Raw genomic sequence first — 23,851 nt, forward strand, 5'->3', positions numbered from 1 at the left:
TCATGAAGAGATCTTGTATCACGTTTTCTATGTTTGTTTTATATCCTTTTTTATTTAACTGACAATGGATGTTAATATTGTGGAGATGAGTTTAATACTGGAATAAAATGACTTTGGCTGTTGCATAGACTATGTTGATAGATTATTTTTAAACTTTTTAAGGTTTTATGCCTCTGAAACTCAGCCCCTGACAGACAGACAGACAGACAGACACACACACACACACACACACACACACACACACACACACACACACACACACACACACACACACACACACGAGAGACCAGATGGTTCATCACTTCTTCATGGCTGTATATCATTGTAGAAAGTGTGTTTCTTTCTCTCCAGGCATTCAGCTTTAACAGGGTGCCAGCATGCTGTATTCTTCCTGCTACCCAGTTGCGTTAAGTTTTGCCAAAAAAAAAATGCCTTGAAGAAACCGTTTTCTCAAGCTTCAATATGGTGCCCCCCATCCCACCCGCCGGAAAAAGTTTGAATGTAAATGAAAAAGGATTGTATGCGCTGCACGCGGGAAAACAATGGCAGCTGGTAGCAGCTTTGTTTCATTAGCAGCTTTCCTTTGTAACACCCTCTACAGAGACAGGTAACTGGGTTCACGGGTGAAGGTACATTCATTCTGTGGTCCATAATTAGATCTGCCGGGAGAACTGGCTGCACAATTCAGGGCCCCTCAGATGCGTTATTATAAACACTGAGTTTTTTTTTTTTTTAAACGTGTTCGTGAAGTTATAAAAAAAAAGATGGGTTTAAAAGGCTTTTGTCTCATTTACACCTTCAGTATATGTTTCAGCTGGTCTTCCTGTCTACTTTTTTGCTTGTATTAATTAGCTGTCATGTTCTGTTCAAAGCTACCCCCTCACAAAGCTTGGCAACAAGAAATATTAGATTAATTAAAAACAACACCACTGAATCACAGCCCCATTAGCTGATTTCACATTCTGATCAATTGGACACAGAGGTTCCAGTCTCATTAGGCCAGCTGGTCAAAAATCTGTGTGTTTGTGCCTGAAATCTGATAAATAATAAATCTGAACGTTGGTTCTCCCTTCCTTCCTTCCAGCAGAGTCTGGAGAAAAATGCAGAGACTGAGCTTCCCCAGGGTTCCTCCACAGGCATCACTTCCTCCCCCCCCCCCACACACACACCTTTCTCCTCCACAGACACACTGCAGTGATCACTCTGAGGCCTCAGGCTTCCCTGCCACCACACTTTTTTTTGTTCTTCGTCCCTGATTCACCTTTATGAAGCGTGCTCAAAGAAACATTCCTTTTCTTCATGTTCTACTGCTCCGCGCTGTCACTTTACCTTCAACACCTTCGTCTCAGATGTACACGTGGGTGAAAAACGTAAGTTTGATTTAAAGTGTGAACTTCTACAGAGACATCCTGCGCAGTTTAATGTCAGGTAGACTCCTTCACAGCCAATCAGTATCAAGTGAATCACTGGACAGTCTAAAAATAAAGACTCAAGTAAGACTCAATGTTGCCCCCTACTGATAGAGAATTAATAAAGCCCTTCGGACCCCAAAAACAGCATGAAAACACAGCAGAAATTCACAGGTGCACTGAAACGAAAAATAAATCTAAATAATTTCAGATAGAGAAACTGTTTAGACAGACAATCTTTGTATTTTGATCTTTATTCAATCCCCATCTCCTCTGTTCTGCTGCAGCTTGAATCCATCAGGAGTAAACAAACAGAAGAGACCTTGCCTTCATATATTACCTCTGAACAAACAAAAACGGAGCTACAACAGATATCACTGGCTAAATAAAAAAGAAAAGACATTTATAAAGAGACTCAGAGACGCACTGAAACAGCAGGAGAGAAGGTTATAATGAGGATAGACAGCAGGAGAAAGTGCAACTTCAATGAGGGGGGAAGCAGAATGTACTGATGTACAGCTGTGGAAGTGAAGTGGGGCGGGCGGAGAATGGGAGTACAAAGGTGTGACACAGGTGAGCTTAGGGATGTCCGGCCTCAGCTTTGGACACGGACGATAACGTCGTGGAGGCAAATGCGCACCAGAGAAAGGCTGAGTGCCTCAAGACAGCAGGGGGATAAGAAGCACTGTGGAGCTGATTTGTTGTTGTTTTTTTAACTCGTTTTAAGAAACATATTTCTTCTGTGTTGATGATCCCTGTGTAAGATTCGGTAAGCCTTGTTTTTAAAGGGTCACTGCACCAAAATTACATAGATTGTTCTCTCACTTAAGTCACTGATCACTAAGTGGTATCTCAACATGTAGTTTGAGAAATGCCTCTGTCAGATTTCCCAAAGAGTATAAAATTACACATAAAAAGTTTTGCTTTGTCCCAATTCCATACAACATAGTTAGATGTGCTGTATGCCATTGTTTAATAGTATAATTTTATTGTAGTTAGTGTACAACAAATCAACATACTTTACGGCTTTATACTAGCAGGAAGTGATGTAATATGTGCACCCTGCAACAGCAATGAACCTGCGACTGTAGAATGATTTAGGCAATTACAGAAAACAAAAGTACTTTTCCAAAACTCCAGAGTGGTTTTTGTTTCCTCTGGTGTTCTTTGTGCAGCTCTGAGCAACACCTTACTTCATCACTATTCCAGTGTGAACACACTGCATACTCAAAAGCTGCTTAGAATTAATACCTAGTACAGAACTGGTACTTCTTTCTTAGTAGAAAGGAGTTCCAGTAAAACTGCTTTGACAGCGAGGTCTTGTTTTCATCCAGAGTGACAGGGACATTTTTTTCAAAGACCAGTTTCTTGATGTTGAGTCCTATTCCGTTGCACTGTACGGGCATCATATCACCAAAACCAAAGTGGCAAACATTCTCAGATTTTAGCTTCTGCTACTTTTCATTTTTAAATGTTTGAAAAATCTGTTATAGATGTTGGATTGGTGTTTGTACAAAACAAGTGATTAAATAGACTTAAGTTAGGGCGTTTACTATTTTCTGACATTTTATAGTCTGAACTCAATGAAAACAGTCATTAATGGCAACTAATATATTTTGAAACCAAAACTATCTGCCAGATACCACTTTTTTTGTAATTTGGGTGAACTAACCCTTTCATTTCTCTTCTGACCTTCAACGGGAAGCTCCCCCTGTCTTGCAATGATAAGACCTATGGCCCGACACGGACACACAAACTGATCGATGATACCTAACAGTACTATGAACGGTCCCTGATAGTGTGCAACCTCAATACACCTCCCAAAAACAAGATAACTCTCAAATATTCACATAAACATACTCCACATACACACTCTGATATATCTGCCATATGCTATGGATGAGGTAAAGTGTTTGTCTAGTCTTCTACTGCATACAGGTGCATGGTACACAGAACCACCCTCTCAGTGGAGTACAAGCACAGGAATGACGGACAGGGGCTGTTTCCTCATCTGCAGCGTGGAAGCTCAGGGAGGGAGGGGGAGGGAAAGAAAAAGTCTTCCGACTATCTACAAGCAAAATCGGCGAACAAAAGGTAAACAGTCATATGATGTGATTAAGGATCACACTGTTTGTGTGGTAGCTGCCGTGGGACATACGGTAGCTTAAAGAGCTGCAGCTTGGTCTCCTTGTGAGCCGAGATGAAAAGACCGCACATTCTCTTTGCTGCATTCGAGTCTGTCGGAAATAATAATTTGACATGTACAAAAAAAAGAAAAAAATCTAATCACTGTGATGTGTCTTCTTCATTGCATACATTAAAAAAAATGATAAACCCATACACCAAATAAAGCTTTGTAAATTGCACTGTATGATGTGGCACGAGTCCCAGCACCACCAACCCTCCTCCCTTCATTTGGGATATTTACATTCAGTAGTTCAGTCCAGGACGGAGCAAAGATAGAAAAAAGTTCTAAATGAGATTTCATTTTTTTCATTACAGAGGCAAACAGACACCCGGTGGTATCTGATGAGCGATTCCAGCAGTCTTTTGGTTTGGAACAGCTGCGAGTTCAGCCAGGGCTTTGCTGCTCTCGGAGACATCTACGGCAACAGCTATGGCATGCCCCCTGCTGTGCAGTCGGTCCTGTTACAGTGGAAGCTTCCTCTCCGAAGCTGTAGTGTTTGTGGTTCTGCTCGACAAAACAGACAGACCCAGACCCCCTCGGTTGCCACTCTGTGGCAGGCGCAGGGCCTGGTTCTTGGTCCAAGGAGTCTTGTGGGGTTTTTATTGCCTCTTTTAGTCCGGGCGGCTCTTAGCGCAGTTTGAGCTTGAAGGCGGAGATCTCCATCGGGTCCAGGCTGATGGTGGAGTCGTTGGCCAGAGGCGTGCTGGAATGCATCAGGGTCAGGGACATGGGCTGGAGCAGCTGCAGGTCCAGGTTCTTGAACAGTCCTGATATGCTCAGCTGCAAAGAGAGAGCGAAGGGCAGGGAGTTAAAAAGTTTACTCTACTTTCTAGAAACTAAACAAGCTGGTGTAAGTTGGAACGCAAATATGGGGATGAAGAAATTCAAGTTCAGCTTACAGGAAGAAAACAAATCATCATCAACATGACAGAAAGAGTCGGCAACAACAACTCTTAAACTTAATTAAAGTCCCACTCCAGACACGTGTTAAAGTACGTTACTACTCTCCTATGATCAATATTTTGTTTGTTTTGTTTTTCCATACACAGAAAAAATATAAACTCAGTGAGGGGGCTGGTAACACATCTACTGTTTCTCCCTCATTTAGAACATTTTGGATCTGACCTCACCCGGCCCACCACTGGCCCGGCTTGCACTAGGTTGAGACCAGCAGGCCCGAGGTGAGAGAGAAGTGTGCAAACCATCCATCAAGATGATAAACACATCAGAGATAATCAGCCATAAAGCAACATGTTTGAGCTTCAGACAGGAGGCAGCAGAGCCTGGGCTGCTGATGGATGGCCGGACACGGAGCCTTGGCTGCTCACTGTCCACAGGCGATCTGTAACTATAGTTACAGCATCCTGAACACAGCGTCAGTCAGACCCAGACGAGGAGTCTGTTGTCACTAAAATCAGAAACTAACAGACGTATCATAATGTTAAGTGTATTTAGCATCTTTTTATTAGTTTCTGTTGTTTGTTCGCTTGTAACTGTCAGTGGCTGACAGCTGTGATGACAGTGTGTTTTCTCTCTGTACTGACAGTCCACTCAGAGCTGGAGGTTTCAGGTTTCTTTGCTTGTGTTGTATTGAAGTCGTTCCCCGTCAAATAGTGTTTCACATATTAGTCATTGAGTGGTTTATGGATTAATGTTATTCCAACTAAAGCTTCCCTGGGATAAATTGTGCACTCGCACATATTCTTCTTAAGGAGAGGAATGTGAAAACACCTCTCTGGTGACAAACTTTGCACAGAAATAAGTCAGTACAGGCAGACAGAAACAGAAGAAAAACACATTTCTGAGTGGAGGGGGGCTTTAAGTACATGTTGCAATAACACACTTAAAAACATACTACGTTACAAGTAAAAATCAGTATATTTTATTCATTATCTGTAGCAACGTTTCACCTCAGTAAAAGTCCAGAGGCATAAGCAACAAAATGCACTTAAAGCATCAACAGTAAAAGTACTCATTATGAAGAATGGCCCCTGACTGTCATTTTATTAGATTATTATTGTTGCTGCATTAATATTTAAGCAGCACTTAAATGTTCAAGGCAGCGGCAGATCTAACTGCTTTATATGGTGTTTTACAGTTTACAAACTGATCGTATGTTATGTAAATGTAAAACATCAATCTGAAAACTAAACAACAGCAACGGCCGTCAAATAAAAATCTATTTAAGTAAAGTACTTAGCTACCATTTAACAAACCAAACAAATCTCTGCTCGTGACTGAAAAGGATTGGGTGCTTAATGGAAAACACAGCGAACGGTTTCTTTTGCATTTTTTTTCCTATTTGGTTTCAGCGTTTGAGTGTGAGTGTGAGTGTGAGTGTGAGTGTGAGTGTGAGTGTGAGTGTGTGTGTGTGTGTGTGTGTGTGTGTGTGTGTGTGTGTGTGTGTGTGTGTGTGTGTGCTACAGTGAGGTTCAGTCTCATTACGGGTGTGTGTGCGCTCTAACCTGTCCTTGGGTGGTGGTGCAGTTGAAGCCCAGGTTCTGAGCCTCCAGACCACAGTCCAGCGCCAGACGGTGAAGAAGCAATGCTGTGTACGCAGACGGCGAGTGGGGGTCCTGCTGCTCAAACAGGAGACACATTTAAAAGTCAATATGGCCGAAACCTAAAACCAAATTTAGTCTGTCTTCTGTTTGTCTCGTCACCTGGCTCTGGATGCTGCGCAGGTTCAGCAGGTGGAAGTCACAGGGGAGCAGGGACTTCAGAGGGGCGAAGGTTTGGAGAGGAGGGACGCCTCGTCTCTTGGGCAGGACAGGCAGCGCCAAGACCTCATGGTTCAGGAAGGAGTTGGTCATGTGACTTAGTATAGACGGGAAGCTGGTCGTTGCGCTGTCCATCATCTGGAGGAGGGAAGAGACCAATTTAAACCACAGCCGTAAGTGACATAGCTATTATGATATTAATTACTGGAGTCGTTTGTGTACCATTTCTGCTCTACATGAGAAATCAGCTGGAACTACGTTCTCAGAGTACGAGGTGTAGGTCTAATTCTAGTCCAGACAGACGCTACTGATCGATCTATAGTGGGTTTGTTACAGCCACAGCACTGTGCTGTCACTTTTAAATTAAGAGCCATTATAGTGTTTCAAATGATGATGTTTGACGTTTTGTGAAAAGTCAGAGCAACTTCGTCCCAAGTGCCATCAGCAGTTTCACCAGAGAGCTGGATGATAAAAGTGCTATCAATGTTTTCCATTCTCTGCCAATGGGTAATCATCTACTTGATAAATGATCTAATTTGTTACTTTTAATAGCGCTGTAGTAAAGATGGCTACGGCTATGAGGTAGAGGGAAGCAAAAAGAGAAAATAGGAACTGGAGCTACAGCAAAGACAGCGAAGTGGGCCAACAAGCGCCCTGGCTGTTGCCGAGGCAACATTACCTCTTGAACTCCATCGCTCAAGAATATGGAGAGGAAAGAACGAAACAGGGACGAGAGTTTGGAAAATACGCCGTCAAGCTGAAGGTAATAGAGTGGAAAAACAAAAAGGAATAGAAAGTTAAAGAATGGAGAGGACGACAAATAGACAGATGGGTTGAGTACTGAAAGACAGACAGATATGAACAGTGGTGTTAATGAACAGACAGACAAATATGAAAAACATAAAACTTGCAGAGACCCCAGAGTCAGTCTGTTTGTTCAGCCAGCTGCAATAACGGCCTTCGCTATCATCTTACTGACCTTGTTGCCTGTGGATCTCCTCTCCAGCAGCAGTCGGAAGCGGTTGGTGGTCTTCTTATTGTCCTTCAGGCCCTGACCCAGCCCACGATTATCATCCTGCATCAGCCGCCGGTCCATAATCACTTCAAGCTGGCCTGAGGAAGGAGGAGGTGGTGTAGGGACAACATCTATTACACAAAACCTGTGTATTAAACATTCAGACATCAGTCGATGAAGACGAACACATCGGGCTATTCGTCATTTACAAACTCCTCCACTGTTCTAACTATGATAAATAGATTGAGAACATGAACTGCTCTGCTCTGAAAAACCTCTCAAGGGACAAAAGAGAGAGATAAGTGCCCCAATACTGTTCCATACAAACCTAGAGACAGTAAACAAATAAAGATGAGTGCATTTCAGGGATAACTTTTATTAAAAATGAAAGAAAAATGACAACATTAACTCAAATGTAATAAAATACAGACCACTCTCCAGGCTGGTGACACCCAGGGACTGAGCTGTGTGCAGCGTGAGGCGGTGATGGCTGTCCTGGATGTACGCCTGGCTGGGCATGGGATAAAAATTGGCCTGCAGGGGAAGCTTTAGGTAGTGGCGGCGAGGTTGCATCTACAAGAAGAGATCAAACGCTGAACGACACAATATGTCAAAAAATTCCATCTAGAGTGTTAGAATAAAACAATATGTATATCTAATTACCAGGATACCTTTTTATAGTATACAAAGAAATACAACTTATTCTTCTCTAATGCAGAGGGTGGGACTCACCTGGAAGCCATTGAGATCTGTGTAGAAGACGTCTCCGCTCTGGATGTCAGTGAGAAGTCGCATTGCTAGCTCTTTATTGCTCTGATCTCTGATGTCCACCACAGTAGTGATGTCTATGGACAACCCATCCACGCCTGACAACCCAAAACCAGACAGAACCAAAGATCAGGCCACAGAAGGAAGTGAATGGGAAAATGCAACTTGCAGATGATTTGCATTTTCCCGCTTAAAGTAAAAAATAGGAAACTCACAGGAAAGAAGTCCCTTACTTTGTTCTGTACACAACAATGTTCCGTACAGTTGACCTTTCCCGCCGATCGCTAAATAAATACTTCCAGGTTGTAAATAAAATGTGTATATGCATCACTTTTCCGCCCTACTCTTAAGTTAAGGTACATTTAACTTAATGTATGCTTTTCACAGTGCTGTATTCTGTATGACATTATTATTATGTTATCACAAATCATGTTAACACTCTGTACAGAACACCGTCGACCCTTAAGATATTCCGTACACAGGCGGAGGAGTTACAGACTGTGCAGTGGATATTTCCACGGGAGAAAGAGCACACAAATGTGCTTGTCGGGCTCTTAACAAAAGAGGAATTGTCACTGACATGCGCTGACGGGCAAAAGGTATACGATACAGTGTACAGTTAACTTGAGCTGATCCCATTGTGCAGTCTTGTCTGATCATTACCTGGCACATTGTGTATGCGTATGGTCTGCTGAAAATGCTGGTAGTGTGCCACCACCTCTGAGAAGAGAGGCCCCTCCACGATGCGCACCACCGGTGGCTCTTTCTGGTTGTAGGGCTGAAAGTGAGGAGAAAGAATGCATTGGAATAACAAACAGAATTTGTGCTACAAATGGGAGAGCAAGAACGACACAGAGAGAATAAGTGACTAGATATAGTCTGGCAGCTAAGCCTTCACACTGTTGTCTTTAAATCAAGATGAAGCAGCACCCACCAGTCTGCCTGCCTTTCTTCCTGCCTCGAGCACCCCAGCGTGATACAATGACACAAGGGAGACGCTATCAAAGCCCTTTGAGAGGCAAGTAAACATCTGACATACAACTGAGAGAATACCTTTGCTTTTCCATCAGGCAGGAAGAGGTAAGCTCCACTTTTGTCTTTAGAGGGGCGGGTGCCGTAGACCATGAACTGCATCTGAACCTTCACTTCCTGAGGATCATCCTTGCGCTTGATACTCTGCAGATGAAAAAAACACAGAAAGGAAGAGGGAAAAAAACTGAATTAGAAGACATGAAAGGGTGCTTGAATAGCGACAAGACATCCCATGTTCACTTTGATCAAACAACCAGGGTTTATTGGAAAATCAAGCTTGTGGTTGTTTTTTTTCTGTCCATAAAGATCAAAGTTAAAAACAGATGAGCAAATTCAGATACAAACTCAACTGGTGTAAGAGTCGATAAAACACAAACCTCCAGCAGGCCGGTGGTTCCAGAGAAGCCCAGGGTGAGAGACTGGCTGTTGATGTAGAAGGTCTGAGGGTCGGACAGCTGGGAGTGGACAGGGAGCGGGTCCTCTGCCCGAGCGGTGACACCGCGACCAGACAGCCTGAGCAGGGTGTCAGAGCGCAGAGTCATGGGCGAGTCGGCAGAGTCGTAAAGATGGAACACAGCCAGGCCCAGCGGCGGCAGACGGACCATGAATGTAGCCTGAATGGAGAGTGGAAGAACACTCGGATATAAATAAATAAAAGCATTTCGTACACACTGTTGTGTTTTACAGTGGCGGCTCGTTAAAAGTTAAAAGCATTTGGACATTAGCAACAGGGCGCTGTAATTAAAATGTGATGAGAGGTGGTGTTAATGACACTGCTGCTACATTTGAATTTATTGCTTTCTGTGGGTGGAGATAATTTCATTTGTGCATAATAAATTAATCTATGGAGCTTTGGTATAGAAAATGGGAAGCGTTTTTTTTTTTTTACTGCAGATTCAATATTCAACGAGCGCTATGTTAGTTGTTTTTTGTTTTGAGAAGTGAAAGAAGACATCTGTTCTAATCCTGGTGTCAACATTACCCACGATGCAACTCGGCTGCTGACAGTTTGTGCTTTACATATGTAACTGTGATGTGAAGGGTCTTTATAGTCAATTTTCTTCAAATTTAAGCACATAACTATGACAGATCCAGTGTAGACAATGATGGAGAACTCTGCAGACACCGCCGCCATGCTAATGATGTGTCAATTTCACTCTGCGGAAATCGCAGCACCTAATGAATTTAGTCTCTTACCTCAAATACCTCTGCGCTCATTTGACTAGCAGAGCTCCACTGAGCGCTCAGCTGCACAGGGAGGGTCTGTCCGTCCTCGGTAAGCACTCGCACCCGGACAGTGTTGACCAGCACAGTCACCACACACAGACGCTCCTGCTCGACGGGGTTAAACAGAACCAGGTACCTGGTAGAGAAAAGGAAAAAAGCAATCATGAGCACAGGAAGGGGCGAGGAGTGGCTGAGGTGGGAGGCCGAGGAGATGAAATATGCCAGAGGATGCAGATAATACCTCGGCCCTGCTGGGTCCAACTCAATTAAAGTGCGCTGAGGCAGAGAGTCTTGAGTAGCACGCCTGTCATCCTACAAATTGGATAAAAGTACATAATGCACAGAGAAACCTGTATATTATGTTGCTTCTGTATATAATATTAAAAAAAAAAATCTGTAACTATTCAAGCAGTTTTTTTAACAGTTGCGAAAGTGTGCCTCCATGTTTCCTCCTACCGTCTCCAGGAAGGGCTCCGTCTGGTAAAAGCGATAAAACTCTTTGTTTTTCATCACCAGGAAATGAGCAGCATTGATGATTACTCTCTTCAGGCCGATAAGTGAGCGCAGTAATCTAAAGAGGAGGAGGAAAAATCAATGGCTGACTGCAGCAGTCACAGCAGATGGCTTATTATTTTTGCTTCAAAGTAATGAAGAGGTGAGTTTAAAATAGCCACAGCGATGGCGAAAAAAAGAGGAGCACAGTTTTTCTATTTCATATAAATTACATTTTGAAAGAATCTATACATCCTGACTGCCAATTCTGCAGATCCTTACCTGGTACCATAGTCAACAACAACGTTCTCTTTCGCAGTGCCAGTGATGGCATCATGATGTTGGAAGAGGGCAACAGACTGCCTTGCGTCAACTAACAGGGCATAATCTGAGACCGGGTAGCGCCCTTCCATGCCCACATGCCGAGCGTTTGCAACCGCCAGACTGTAGAGGATCTCTGCCCCCCTGAAGGACAGTGACAAACAGTTATCACTGAGGAGCCCATTAGTATCCGAATCACAAGTACTTTAATAATTACAGGGGGAAATTATTTTCATTGAACTCCAGATATACAAACATACAGACAACATATATTAGGTAAACAGAATATATAGAATGTACAATCGTAATATATACAGTAGCATATACCATATATATTGTAGCTATATTTAGTCAGCTAAAAGTGTGTTCACATAACGATATTTTAACGAACACTACTAATGAGTAACACATTTTCACATGTGATTCAAACCAAACTCAAATTGCTTTGAAATCTACTTCTGGGATTCATGCAGGTCATTTGTTAATAAAAGTCACAAGCATTTCAGGTTTTTGCCGTTTCCCTTAAAGCTGAAGTTGATAACTTTCTGTAAAAATGTTTTCTTTTTCATATTTGCTGAAACTGTCACTATATCCTGACAGCACAATGAGACAGACGACCTGTGAAACAAATCAGCACTGCCTAGTTTGACAGTTTGTTTGCAGTTGAGAGCAGTGATTGACACGGCGTCAGAGACTCCTCGACTCTGATTAGTTAGGAGCTCTGGGAGCCAAAGGTGGTGGTAGGGATACATTACTCAGTCAGTCTCATTGTGCTGTCAGAATAGTGTCAAATATGAAAAAAACATATTTTTCAAAGAAAGTCGCAGACTTCTGCCTCAATTTTGATTGTTCACAGCAGAGATAAACAGTAGATGATAATTAAAAGGCAGAATCAAATCTTTCTACGATAATATTGACTGAAAAACCAAGCGTTGATTTTAATAATAGGCCGTTTTTTCTGCCTATGATGTGCCTGTGCGACCAGATTACAATCCTGTGTTTTAATTTGGACAGTCCCTTTAATTTGTATACAGGATGTTGCAGGTACATGTATGCCCTTTAACCTGGTGCGCCACACCTACATCTTGTTTGCAATGCAAAAACAAACAAAGTGCCTGTTGTAGAACTCAAACAGCTACAGCATCTTTAATACACCGCTGGTTGTGTGTAAGGTATCAGTTATGTGTGATTATATCCCCCCACCTGAGGTGTGACTCTATCACACGGTCCAGGCTCTTGTAAAAGGGCCTAGAGGTGAAATAGCCGGTCCAGTAGTGGTCTTCCCGGTCTGCATAGGCAAAGAAATCTCCACTTAGCACTGGGAAGTCTGCGGGTCTGGACCCCTGGGCCACTCCGTTTGCTTTGTATACAGCGCTGAAGTAGTCTGTGAGAGTCCCAAACTGAGCCTGGAGGAGCAGCCAGACAGATGACACATTGTTTAAAAAAGTACTTGACTCAAACACAGCTGTAGGAGGGAGAGAAAAAAATAAGAAAATGTCTCATTATAATGCATGCGCGTTTCATCTTACATGGCATCTTCTGAACCAAACATCGAGTTGTGACAGATTCTTTGTTCTGTCAGCGAGTAGAATACCACTCCATGATTCATCATCACAAGAAATGCTGAACAGTGAGATACTTGGTATCACCGCACCCCAAGAAGCCCAACAACAATGTAAAAGATGCAACAAAAAAAACGACAACATATTTTTGGCAACACGGTTTGACAGTTGACAAATTATTTTCTCACTTGGACGTGCATCTCTGGGTGAGAATTCATGTAGTCAAAAAGCTTCTGGTAGTTGGTGTACTGCTGATCCCACTCCAGCGCTTTGTCGTAGCGGAAGTCGTCTCCCAGAGGGACAAGAAGCACCTTACTGCGGTAGAGTTTGGACTTTTTACGGTACTGATCGAGGAGCAGGTGAGCCCTGATTGAGAAAGAGGGAAGAGAGGGGAGGGGGGAGGAAAATGAGGACATATTTCTTGGCATTTAAACTTCCCTGCTTTGCATATGCCAGTTTTGTAGGAAATCACTATGACCTTGGAAAGAGGAGGATCAAATTAACCCTGGGGGTGTTTTCTATTGGCACTCAAACATGTCCTCTGGAAAGGTTTTAGCTGCTCTAAAAGCTGCACGATTATTTGCAGTCCGTGTCCGTCTCCCAGCGTTCATCCACCTTTTCTTAATGTTGTCTCTGGCGCAAGTTCAACTTTAGTTTATTTGTAAGGGACAAGGACAGATAACATTGAGAGTTTTGCAACAGCAATCTGCTTGTGCTTGTGCTTGTGCGTGTGCGTGTGCGTGTGCATGGCCAATTTCCAATAATTTTACATACACATTTAACAAAAGTTTTTGACTAGTAACCCAACCAAGGGGCTGTACTTGATAATCAGAACATTGATATAGCAGCAAACAAATATTTGCTGTTTAAAGATATAGTGGAGTAATTGTGTCCCGAGCAGAGAATGAAGCCACTCAATGTTTGTTATATACTGAATTTCCTCGTGTTTGACAGTCTGCGAGTGCATATAAAAAAAACATTTGGCATTTCTGTATTGACATCTTAAGTGCAAACATATATGTTGCCGCTGTAACTAACAACAGGGTACATGCAGGAATCCTGAGGTTAAATTATTACCTTCTAAGGCTTTTTTAAGACTGTTTCCGAACATATTAAGACCTCATCACCACTTCAACTTCTTACCGGTTACATCAGTGACACACTATAACTCACACTTACTATATATTTATTGGAAGATAGCACAGGTAGCTTAACGCTCAGGTGTAAGGGGACCTTTGTGTAAATTACTTTAATCAAGTAAACGTCAGTGACTGGGTCAGTGAGCAAGTGTACCGGACATTGACAAAATGGGCTTTAAGACTTTCTAATACATTTTAAGGACCTTAATTATTGCTCAGTCGATTTATCAACTTTTTTTTTCTTTTTAAGATCCTGTAGACATCCTGAAAACCCTGATCACTATTGTTTTATTGACCATTATTTTCTCAATTAATCAACTGACAAGACAAAGTAACACCAGCAATTCCTTACCTTTAAAGGAGCTGGAACTACAGAATATTTGCTACTTTTGCTTAATGAATGACTGATTGATTCATTTCCTGACAATCAAACTTGTCAACGCTACTTTCAGCTCCTTATATCTGCAGTGATCAAATTCAATCAATCAGCCCAGATGATATATCTGTCTAGCTCTTACAGGTATCCTGACTTTTGTTCTCTGAGACAAAGTCAGGATGGACCTACAGTTGCAACTTTTCCCCTGTAACTCACCCAAATTGAGAGACTGAATTCCCCTCCCCCCATGTCTCACCTCTCTGCTACATTGGCGTCCACCACAGTCTTTGGTGGCACTTTCCAGGGACAGTTTATCCGACCACCTGGTAACCTCTTGAAATCGAACTGGCAGCAGATCTTCGGGTCGGGGCCGCAGGTGTGAGGCACGTCGTAGCTGTAGAACGGCATCATGTGGCAAAACATATCCGTGTTTGATCCAGTGTCTGTCAAAGCAGTAAAGTCAGAATCAAAACACTGGCTTGACAGTAGGTCTGTAGATATTTATCTGAAATGCCAACTATTTTGATAATCGATGAATCGGTTTGAGTTACTTTATTTATTTATTTTAAATAGTACAAATTCTCTGATTCCAGATTCCTTAATCCTTTCCTCCTCCTGACAATAAACTGAATATCTTTGAGCTTTGGAAAACAATGATCCACATTTTAATCAACAGATTAATAATTCATCCATAATGGAGATATATCCAAATGAAATACACCAATAAGGCATGTTTTGCTTTGAGAAAGGGTGGTATTTGTGATGACAGACACACCAGTGCTCATAAACTTGTTGGTGATTTATGCTCACACCTATAGTGTCCTCTGGGGACTGTCAAGTTATTCTGGATAAAGCAGCGAGAGGTCAATGACCTAATTGATCATATCTCACAGTAACAGTGTATCATCAAAAGATTTTTTCCATTAAGAACATTCAGACAGTAAATCTTCAGCAGATGTCCATTTCTATTACACACTGGTTGTTTTACCAAAACGTCCTTCTTATTTAAAGGCCATGACAAGTGGCATGACTCATTCTGCAATGAGCTTAGCAAAGATTAACACATGAATCAGATGACATCGCCGGCTCCTCTCCACTCACCCCAGGCCTGCCTCCACATAAACTCCAGGCTTCGGGTGGAGGCAAAGTGTTTTTTGATAGAGTAGTGGACCCTCTGGATGAGCATGCTGGTCAGGTTGGCCCTCTTCAAAAGATAGGACATGGTAGCACTGTGACCAAAAGGGTCTACCGCCCACCCACTGCGAGGAGTTACACCTATGGCAGCAAGCAGGAAGCATTAATTCAGGTTTGTGCTTGGATAAAGGAAGAAATGCATCTTTTGGAAAAATCATTATCCTCAGCAGGAAGCACTGAAAGAAGCCTAAGGTGTTTTATCTCCCACTGGGTAAGGTACTACACCTGCTGCATGCGGGATGACAAACTCTGTTACCATTTTAACTTGTAATGTAGTGACAAGAAATAAGGTGATGGCAAAAGGCCTAAAATTTCCCAGAGAGATGATGCGCGTCTTACACACTTATAAAGTGTAATTCCGGCCAGAATCATCCCATGGCCTTTTTCAGTGCTTACATACATCAAATAAGCCATCGAGACAGGGTTTTTTTGTGTAATGAACTATTACTGGAGAAACCTGGGAGAGTCGCTAAAAGCCAGACGTGGCTAACACTGATTAGCTCGGTGCAGTGCGGTGAAGGCATTAAAACAGCTTTTTTAACCACCAACACTGCTCAAAATAACACCAAACCTCTGCAGTGCATGAGAAAAGTCCCTACACAGAAAACAAAGCCCTCCGGGATTTCTCCGTTAATAGTTCATACACGAAAAAAACTTGTCGCGATGGTTTATTTGATGTATGCAGGTGCCGAAAAAGGCTATTGGATGATTTTGCACTGGAATTACACTTAAAAGAGGATTTGTTTAAATATAAAGAAGCTTGAGTAAGGAATCATTCTGATTGCGTACCTAGATTTCTCTCCAGCCATTGATGTCCTTCAATGAGCTGGTCTATCATGGCAAAGTAGTGAACGTTGGCTTCATCCGTCATAACCCAGCCTCCTGTGACAATCTCTAGCTGCCCTCCAACAATCAGTCTGTTGAACAGAGGATTAAGAACGCGAGGTGAGGATAATCCGATCCTTAAGAAGGAGAGTGACATTAACCAGATAACAAGCTATTTTTAGCGTAACCACAATCTGCCAAAGGGTACTATCCATTGTGTAAAATACTGTAAGTGAAACCAGTAGGCATCAAAACATCTCAAGTAATCGTCAAGAGTTAGGTGGTTAAATTAAAAGGAAAAACTGTGTGCTTCTCTAAGCTGTGACTCACTTGCGCACAGCCTCCTGCTTGTGTACGTCTGCGGTCTCCCACCACTTGGAGAAGAATGAAATCTCCGACCAGATGAACTTCCTGCGAGGATCCTCGGCCAGCTTCACCACCATGTTGTTTAAAATATGTTGTGTCTGGTCTGTGAAGTACTTGTCAAAAGTCTTGATCCAACCTAACAAGACAAGCAAATAAATATGAGCAATTTGCACAACTGTTGACTGTACGATTAAAACATAAGACTGTCTCTGAAATAATATGCCTCTGCCATCCCCCACCCCTTTATGTAACAAGAAGACAAGAGTAGGTAAGGAAGTGCTGCAACTGGTCAAAAATAAAACTCATATTTTATTCAAGTTCAGCTGTTCCCCCCAGAAAGCTATTTAGCAAGAGTGGTTTCAAAGAAAGTGACTAAAAAGCTCTTTTCTATGCACTTTTCCTTTGCAGCAGTGTAAAATACCACAGTCTATTAGTATCCTGTCAAATTTTACCTCAAACATTGAAGTCTAATATATTTTAGAGTGATCAAAATTCCACATCATTCTACAGTTACACAGAAATATAAGCAATGCAACTGAAATGGCAAAGGTCACATGCTTGTAGTCAGTTGTGAGGACTGGAGTATTTACTGCAGTCTTGTAACATTGTGTTACTCAGTGCTCAAGCTCCTTACCTGGAGTTGATTAGAGCTCTTAAAATCCCTTCTTTGCATTTAGTTAAATGAGCCTATTAGCATTAAACCTGCTTGTGCGTGCCGTCAGAGCAAAACTCTCCCACTGTCTATTAAACCTGGACACTGAATGCTGCATACGACGACGCAAAAGAAAACTTAACAGCGGAACTTAAATCAAATGCAGCTCTAAAATATGCACAATCCCATTGTTGATGGATAGAATTTGCAGGTCTCTGCAGCCTGTCAACATATCAATAACTGTCAAGTTAGCAAGCATGTGGCAGGATGGTAAACAAAGTTAATGGAAATGTCAGTCTAAAATAAAATCTCTCTTTTAATAGCTAAAGCTTTCCGATGCCAATATCTTTCTAATTCTATTGTTTGTGGCTCCCCCGTCAATAATGTCAGCATTATGCTAATAATAATGAGAATTAATGAATGGAGTTCTGAGTGATTTCTGCATCCTTATCACCAGCCTCCCTCTCAGGTGAGGCCTAACACAATTTTAACCTGCTGAAGAAAAAAAGTGTTCAAACATGCTTGAGGCTGTGTCCTAAGACACAGTTTGATCAGACAGACTTTAACACGGCCATCGAGACATTTACGACTTTCAACAAAGCTTTGCTGCGTTTGTTTTCTCCCTCTCAACATACCTGGATCATTGTGTGAGTGAGGGACCACAAACACTTGCAGTGGTTCATTGTCCCACTCCTCAGGCTCATAAGTAATGTCAAATCCCTGTTTCCAAACGCCGCCATCAGGGTTGTCAAACTTGAGGATGGAGTATACATCCAGCATCTACAATGAAATACACGCATCATTTGCTCACACCCCCAAAAAATAAGTAACATCTAAAATATAGCAGTGACAACAAGGTTTTGGCCAATTAGCTTCTTAGCTTTTCATCTACAGGAGAAAAACTGGAAGTGTAGCGAGCTCACCTGAACATCTGCTTGGCCGTGGCTGCCCAAAGTAGCTTGGCAATCCTGGGGCTTGACAGCGAGGAAAGTGGGATGGCCGTCGAAGGGTAGGACCCAGGAGCCATTGGCACTTCTGAATGGCAGGTGGCCGCTGGGGGACACAGCTCCTGTGTCTGTGAGCTCCATCACAGAGTCTTTTATGTGACTGATGATTTGGTGGTTTTCCTCCAGGAGCTGCTCCAGCTGCTCTATCCGGTTCTGTAGAACTGAGATTTGGCTCTAAAAACGCACACAAAAATCATAAAGCTCACAATCGACATCATAAACATATGGTAACCGAACCTACATTCTTCTCCTCTTTAGATTTAAGACTAGAAATCAGACGACCTGTAACGGAAAATCTTCAGATACAGCCATGGTAATAAGAGATAAATCAGCCCTAAAGATATCTACACATTGAAAGACAGGCACATGTATATTTACATATTAAGATTTTTTTTAAAAAGAGGATACATATTTAGCCTCATGTTATTGGATAAAGAAGACTTTAGGTTAAGGTTTTCTTTTATTTAACTTCTAGGGTATCACAACAAAACGTGCAAAAAGAAGTGCAACAAAGACAACACTTGCTATGCACCACTATTACAGCAATGATTCTTACCCGTGGAAAGTTCCCGCCATTCTGCCGCCTTGCAGGATCATGTTGGACTCGATCCAACATCAGATACAGTGAGAACACAGCCACACAGAATATGGCTCCTCCACACACTGTCACCTGTTTCCTCAACTTCATCCTCCTCTGGAGCAGTCTTCTTCCCGGGGTTTGAATTTTAAAACAAATGACCTTGACTGTGTTTTTTCCAGCACAGAGGGGGAAAAAAAGTCCTTGAAAACTGTAATGCAATTCTTCGCCGTGCAGAAAGAAAATGGAATGTAACCAGCTACACCAGTATTAATGGTTCAGGTCCACTACTGCGATGCCTCCAGCATCTACTCACCATACTGGAGACCACAAGGACGGGGGCTACAGCAAGTGGTGGCAGTGGACAAGGGTACTAAATTAGCAATAGCTGGCAAGCAGTCTGTCAGCTTTGGCCAAACCACAGCCACCGGTGGGCTCCTTCAAAGTGGCCCTTGTGCTTAACCATCCAAACCGATGAGATTGCAGGAAAAGAAGAAAAAAAACGCCACACAGAAGGGGCTCAGACAGGGAGCCTAGTGTCCCTGCAGCATGATGTGCGTCGCTGTGGGCCTGCTTTCCTGGTCCAGTCCCCACTCCCACAGCACAGTCTAATCCTCCAGTACAGCCCAAGTCCCTTTTTGCTCAGATGGCCTCCGGTGCCATAGCAGTTTGCACTCTAGGCTGCGAAGGCTAAGTGCAAAGAAACAGGCTGAGAAAAAGATCAACTTGGCTTAGAGCAGCAGCTTTTTTTTTTTCTCCGCCAGAGGCAGCTCCAGGAATTAGAATGAGACAAATGTCATTCTTCTCTCAATAACATAGTGACAGCATATCTACTGTGGCAGCATGGGCAGCGTGTCTGTCCTCAGTCATAAGCGCCAAGTTGAACTAACATCAGAGGGTCTTCTTCAGCTGTTGGAAAAATGTTTAGATTAATGGAGCATGCAAATAAATCATGTATTCAGCCTTCGAGAGAGGAACTGTCACTAACAAGAAGTCACACGAGTGAAAGGAACTATGCTGGAGAGGGAGGGATACCTTTTTTTATCTGACAAGTAAAGGCAACAGGAGGGGGGAATCAAACTGAGCACTGGGGCCTGCTGTTTCCTCACACCGTTAATAGGGTTTCTTGTTTTTCTTTGTGCAAATCCAACATGATCATAATCTGCTCACTTTTCCGGCTGAGACTATCTCAGCATTACCACAGGGAGTCGGGATAATAACCAAGCACTTGTATTCGTTCAGACTGGCTAAAAAATAGCCTCACTGTGAGCAGGAAGACACATTTTTCTTAGATCATCTGTACCACACGCTGAACATTTCAAACAAGAAAGTATTTGTTGTCTGCTGCTTAACAGAGATAACCGACATCTACAGCTCTAAATGAATGTGGAAAAAAATGTAAATGCAACACAAATCCCAAGATGCTCACATGATGGCACATTAGCGGAACCAAGGGAAACATTCCTTGACATGTATTATCTCCTGTGTAAACTATCACATTCCCCTGAACAGTGTACTTTGGATTATTGACTCAAAGGGCAGCACCTGTGTTCAGGTTTAACTATCTCTGGGCAGCTGGCCAGCAACACAGCGTTGCTTCAAACTTAAAAGCACAAAAATACCTGCATGTATCCTGTGTATAAACTCAGATACACGGCAGCTAGTTAATACAGCTGCTCGTTAACCCATTAACCACATTACCGCACTCTGCCACGCTGTAATAATCCCTTTGACATGAACTAACGTCAACGATATGCAGCTAAACAAGCTAGCGTTAGCCCCCAGATGTTCTTTATTAAGTTACCACATCAGCTCCACTGGTTTACGAGCTAGCATCAAGGGTCGGACACCGTTCGTATAATAATTCACTGATAAAGACAGGTGAACCGCGGTCCTTCGGCATCCGTGAGAAGCCTCTGCTTCACGGTAGATTTACGTCTAACGCTACAGACGATAGCAAGTATCGGCTTGATAACATTAAGACAATACGTGGCTGATATTTCCTGGCTAACCGTTCACTTTCCGTCTAAACCTGACGACCTTGTCTCTTTGTGAACAAAATTATCAAATCTGACGTTACCCATTAAAGGAGAGTAATCCGGAAGAGTGTAGAGCCCAGCAGTGTGTGCGCTTTTAGCTCCAGGCTGCTGACAGATTACCAAGTGAACCAGTTAGCCGTTAGCAGCTACAGCGCCACTGAGCTGCTGCCGCAAAGGCTTCTGGGAAGAGAGGGGCTGCGCATCGGACGGTGATTGGTCAACAGTAACATGAATGCAACAGCCCTTCATTTCTGGAGCTTGGTGTCTGCAATTAAACTTACGTGAATACATGACTGCATTGGATGAAATGACAGGAGGACTGCGATCAGACAGAGTATCTTTTCTTCTTCTTCTTCTTCTTCTTCTTCTTCTTCTTCTTCTTCTTCTTCTTCTTCTTCTTGTTATTATTATTGTTATTATTTGATTGATGATTTTCTTTTTTCTTTCTCTTTTCTCTTTTTAAACAAACTTTATTTATTTAATAAAATATTAAAGTTATTAATGTCTCTCCCATCTCTGCTTTATTTGGTTACATTTCCATACTGTGACTTTCTTCAGTCCACACAGACACAGAGGGCTTGTCTTGAAATGCAAGACAGCCCTTTGCTGTAGACCACAGCAGAATATCCAACACTTGTTGTTTGTTATTAACAAGGTTTGTTAATAACAAACAAAAGAAACCAAACAAACAAAAAAACGTCTGAATAATACAACTTGGCTGAATATAAAAACAATAGACGCAAAAGAGAAGAAAAGAATACCTTTTTTTAAAGTAATAAAAGATAGAGTATCTACAATGTGTTGTACATAAATAACAGCATAATAAGGCATACATAAACGCAGTAAATATAAAAATAGTCCCACAAGAAATATAACAGGAATGGATACAAGTTTTGTAGAGCTCGACCCATTTACAGCTTCTTGTTGCCTAGTTACCTATAATAGTTATTGCTAATAACTATTGTAATATTTAGAACTATTTATTCCACAGTCAAGAGACAAAATTGTGTGGTTATATGATCATTCAAAGGCTATCAATTTACAAAATAACTGTTTACAGTGATGTCTGTAAAACATCCTGAATAACTGGTACTTTGTGTCTGGAAAAGTAGCTACACTGAAAACTTTCATCACTGATTAAACGATAATATGTGGGTAGCAGTTGTTGTTGTTTCCTGTGCAGAGTTTTCGAGCTAGTCTATGAGCAAGACGGACCACAGAGGCCATTACTGTATGGGTCATCTGCTCTGTTACACCAGACAGAGTCTTAAATACAGAAGTAAATAAATAAGATAACTTGGGATATGGTGAAACATATGTCCTATAAGGCCAGGGTGCACTGCTCTGCTTTTTCTTGGCTATACGCTAGAAACATAACAATATAATAATAACATAATAATAACTTGATTTGAAATAAAGTAATGTGTGAATTGAATTACCCTAAAAAAACAGATACAGTTAAAAACCTATAGTCATACTGTATAAAGACCCAAACAAATATACATTTTTAAATAAATAATGTTATTATTAAAGAATCCAGAAACTAATAGACCCCTTCTCAGCAGGCTATTGCAGCAGCAGGTCATAAATGGAAAAAAACAATATGCTCTAATTTAGGAAAAATATGGATAACAATGTGTATAATCTTAAAATGTTCAGTAGTCAAAGAAGAGTAGGGTAATTACGTGTTAGAGCCATGACAAATTTACCTTTCCATTCTGAGTGTTTGGTATAAGAGATAAAAAATAAAAAATAATTGGAAGTAGAAAGGGGCTTCTTAAGATTGAAAACCATGCAGCTTTTATGACGTTGTTGGAGAGGGTCCACTGACCCCTGGAGTGGCTATACCTCCATGTCTGAGACACTTGCTCATAGACAGAGAGGCTCAAGCAGGGCTGTTTATTCTGTCACTATATTAGGAAAGCTAAAGACCAGTCTGACTGCTGCAGAGAACAGAACACCACCCTGCAGGTAAACTACACCTGAGAAGCCCTGTGTGGAAAATGTAATGACGCTTTGCATGCGAGTCACAACTCTGTATGTGTTTATGGAAACAGGAGCTTAGCTGGCACTTAAATAATGAATTAGCAGATTGTGTGGGACATGACAGAGACAGATGGTATTGTTTTGGTTTTGCTCTAGTCACAAGAGACTGTTAACTTTTAATGCGGTCTACAAAACTGTTCAAAATTCTGTGTTCATTTCAAGTCTATGAGAGTGTTTGTTCTAGACTTCCAGAAAAAAGATTTGGTCCAACAGCAACAACAGAATCCTGTTGTGAAAGCATGAACTTTAACAAAAGAGTTGTGATTGCGAACAAATGTTTACACAGCTGTTTTTTATTTTGATTTCAGACTGGGACTCTTGTCTTTGTGACCCTGGTGCTGTCGCCGAGCCTTGTGAATATCCTGTGGATCCGGTTTGTATGAGGTCTCATGACAAGCCCAGCCTTTAGGAATATATACCAACAGCCCATGCTGGATATTCTTCTAAAGTCACAAAGCCGCCATGGTAATATGAGAATAGGTGTATCTGAGGACAAAGAGAACCACCTTGTCTCCACGGCAACAGAGGAGACACAACAATGGTGTTTTGCTGTTCTGGTAAATGAGAGTCCCCAGGTGACTAATGCAGGAAATACCATACCAGGACCCTTCCTTTTGTGTTTTTATCTCAAGGGAGACACTGCTGGGAATGCACTCACATTTGGAAACTTTAGATTTAAAATGCAATGTGTCTGTTTTACTTTTTACTCTAAAAACTGACTTTTAAAAAAGGTCACCATCTATAAAAATGGATCCTCCTCCTACAAGCGTACTGAAGTGTATGTGATTTAGATGAGCACTTTATTTTGTACGACCTTATGTCCGCTAGGTGTCAGACAGCTGTTGTTAAATATGTAGGATGGTTTGTATTAAATCTATGTTTATTGGTGGATTTGT

General features: G+C 42.0%; 1 protein-coding gene across 3 annotated transcripts; it reads right to left on the bottom strand.

Moving 5' to 3' along the window:
- Nucleotides 1-1,644: 1,644 nt before the first annotated feature.
- Nucleotides 1,645-21,031, bottom strand: man2a2 (mannosidase, alpha, class 2A, member 2). 3 transcript variants are annotated; one of them, XM_083917106.1, is made up of 23 exons: nucleotides 20,951-21,031; nucleotides 18,850-19,779; nucleotides 18,210-18,467; nucleotides 17,922-18,066; nucleotides 16,599-16,770; nucleotides 16,233-16,360; nucleotides 15,351-15,524; nucleotides 14,506-14,692; nucleotides 12,923-13,100; nucleotides 12,376-12,578; nucleotides 11,134-11,316; nucleotides 10,816-10,930; nucleotides 10,601-10,671; nucleotides 10,330-10,495; nucleotides 9,510-9,746; nucleotides 9,154-9,276; nucleotides 8,764-8,878; nucleotides 8,065-8,198; nucleotides 7,764-7,905; nucleotides 7,297-7,430; nucleotides 6,261-6,455; nucleotides 6,063-6,176; nucleotides 1,645-4,377 (listed from the first exon to the last, which is right to left on the bottom strand). In XM_083917106.1, the coding sequence occupies exons 2-23, from the start codon at nucleotides 18,979-18,981 to the stop codon at nucleotides 4,225-4,227; spliced, it is 3,459 nt and encodes a 1,152-aa protein (XP_083773232.1). In that variant the 5' UTR covers nucleotides 18,982-19,779; nucleotides 20,951-21,031; the 3' UTR covers nucleotides 1,645-4,224. The 3 variants fall into 3 exon arrangements, with proteins under 3 accessions (XP_083773232.1, XP_083773231.1, XP_083773233.1); XM_083917105.1 differs by having other exon boundaries at nucleotides 10,330-10,671; XM_083917107.1 differs by lacking the exons at nucleotides 1,645-4,377; nucleotides 6,063-6,176; nucleotides 6,261-6,455 and having other exon boundaries at nucleotides 7,338-7,477; nucleotides 10,330-10,671.
- Between the last annotated feature and the right edge of the window lie 2,820 nt (nucleotides 21,032-23,851).

This window comes from Echiichthys vipera, assembly GCF_963691815.1.
Source record: "Echiichthys vipera genome assembly, chromosome: 7".
In the NCBI taxonomy this organism is placed as follows: domain Eukaryota; kingdom Metazoa; phylum Chordata; class Actinopteri; order Perciformes; family Trachinidae; genus Echiichthys; species Echiichthys vipera.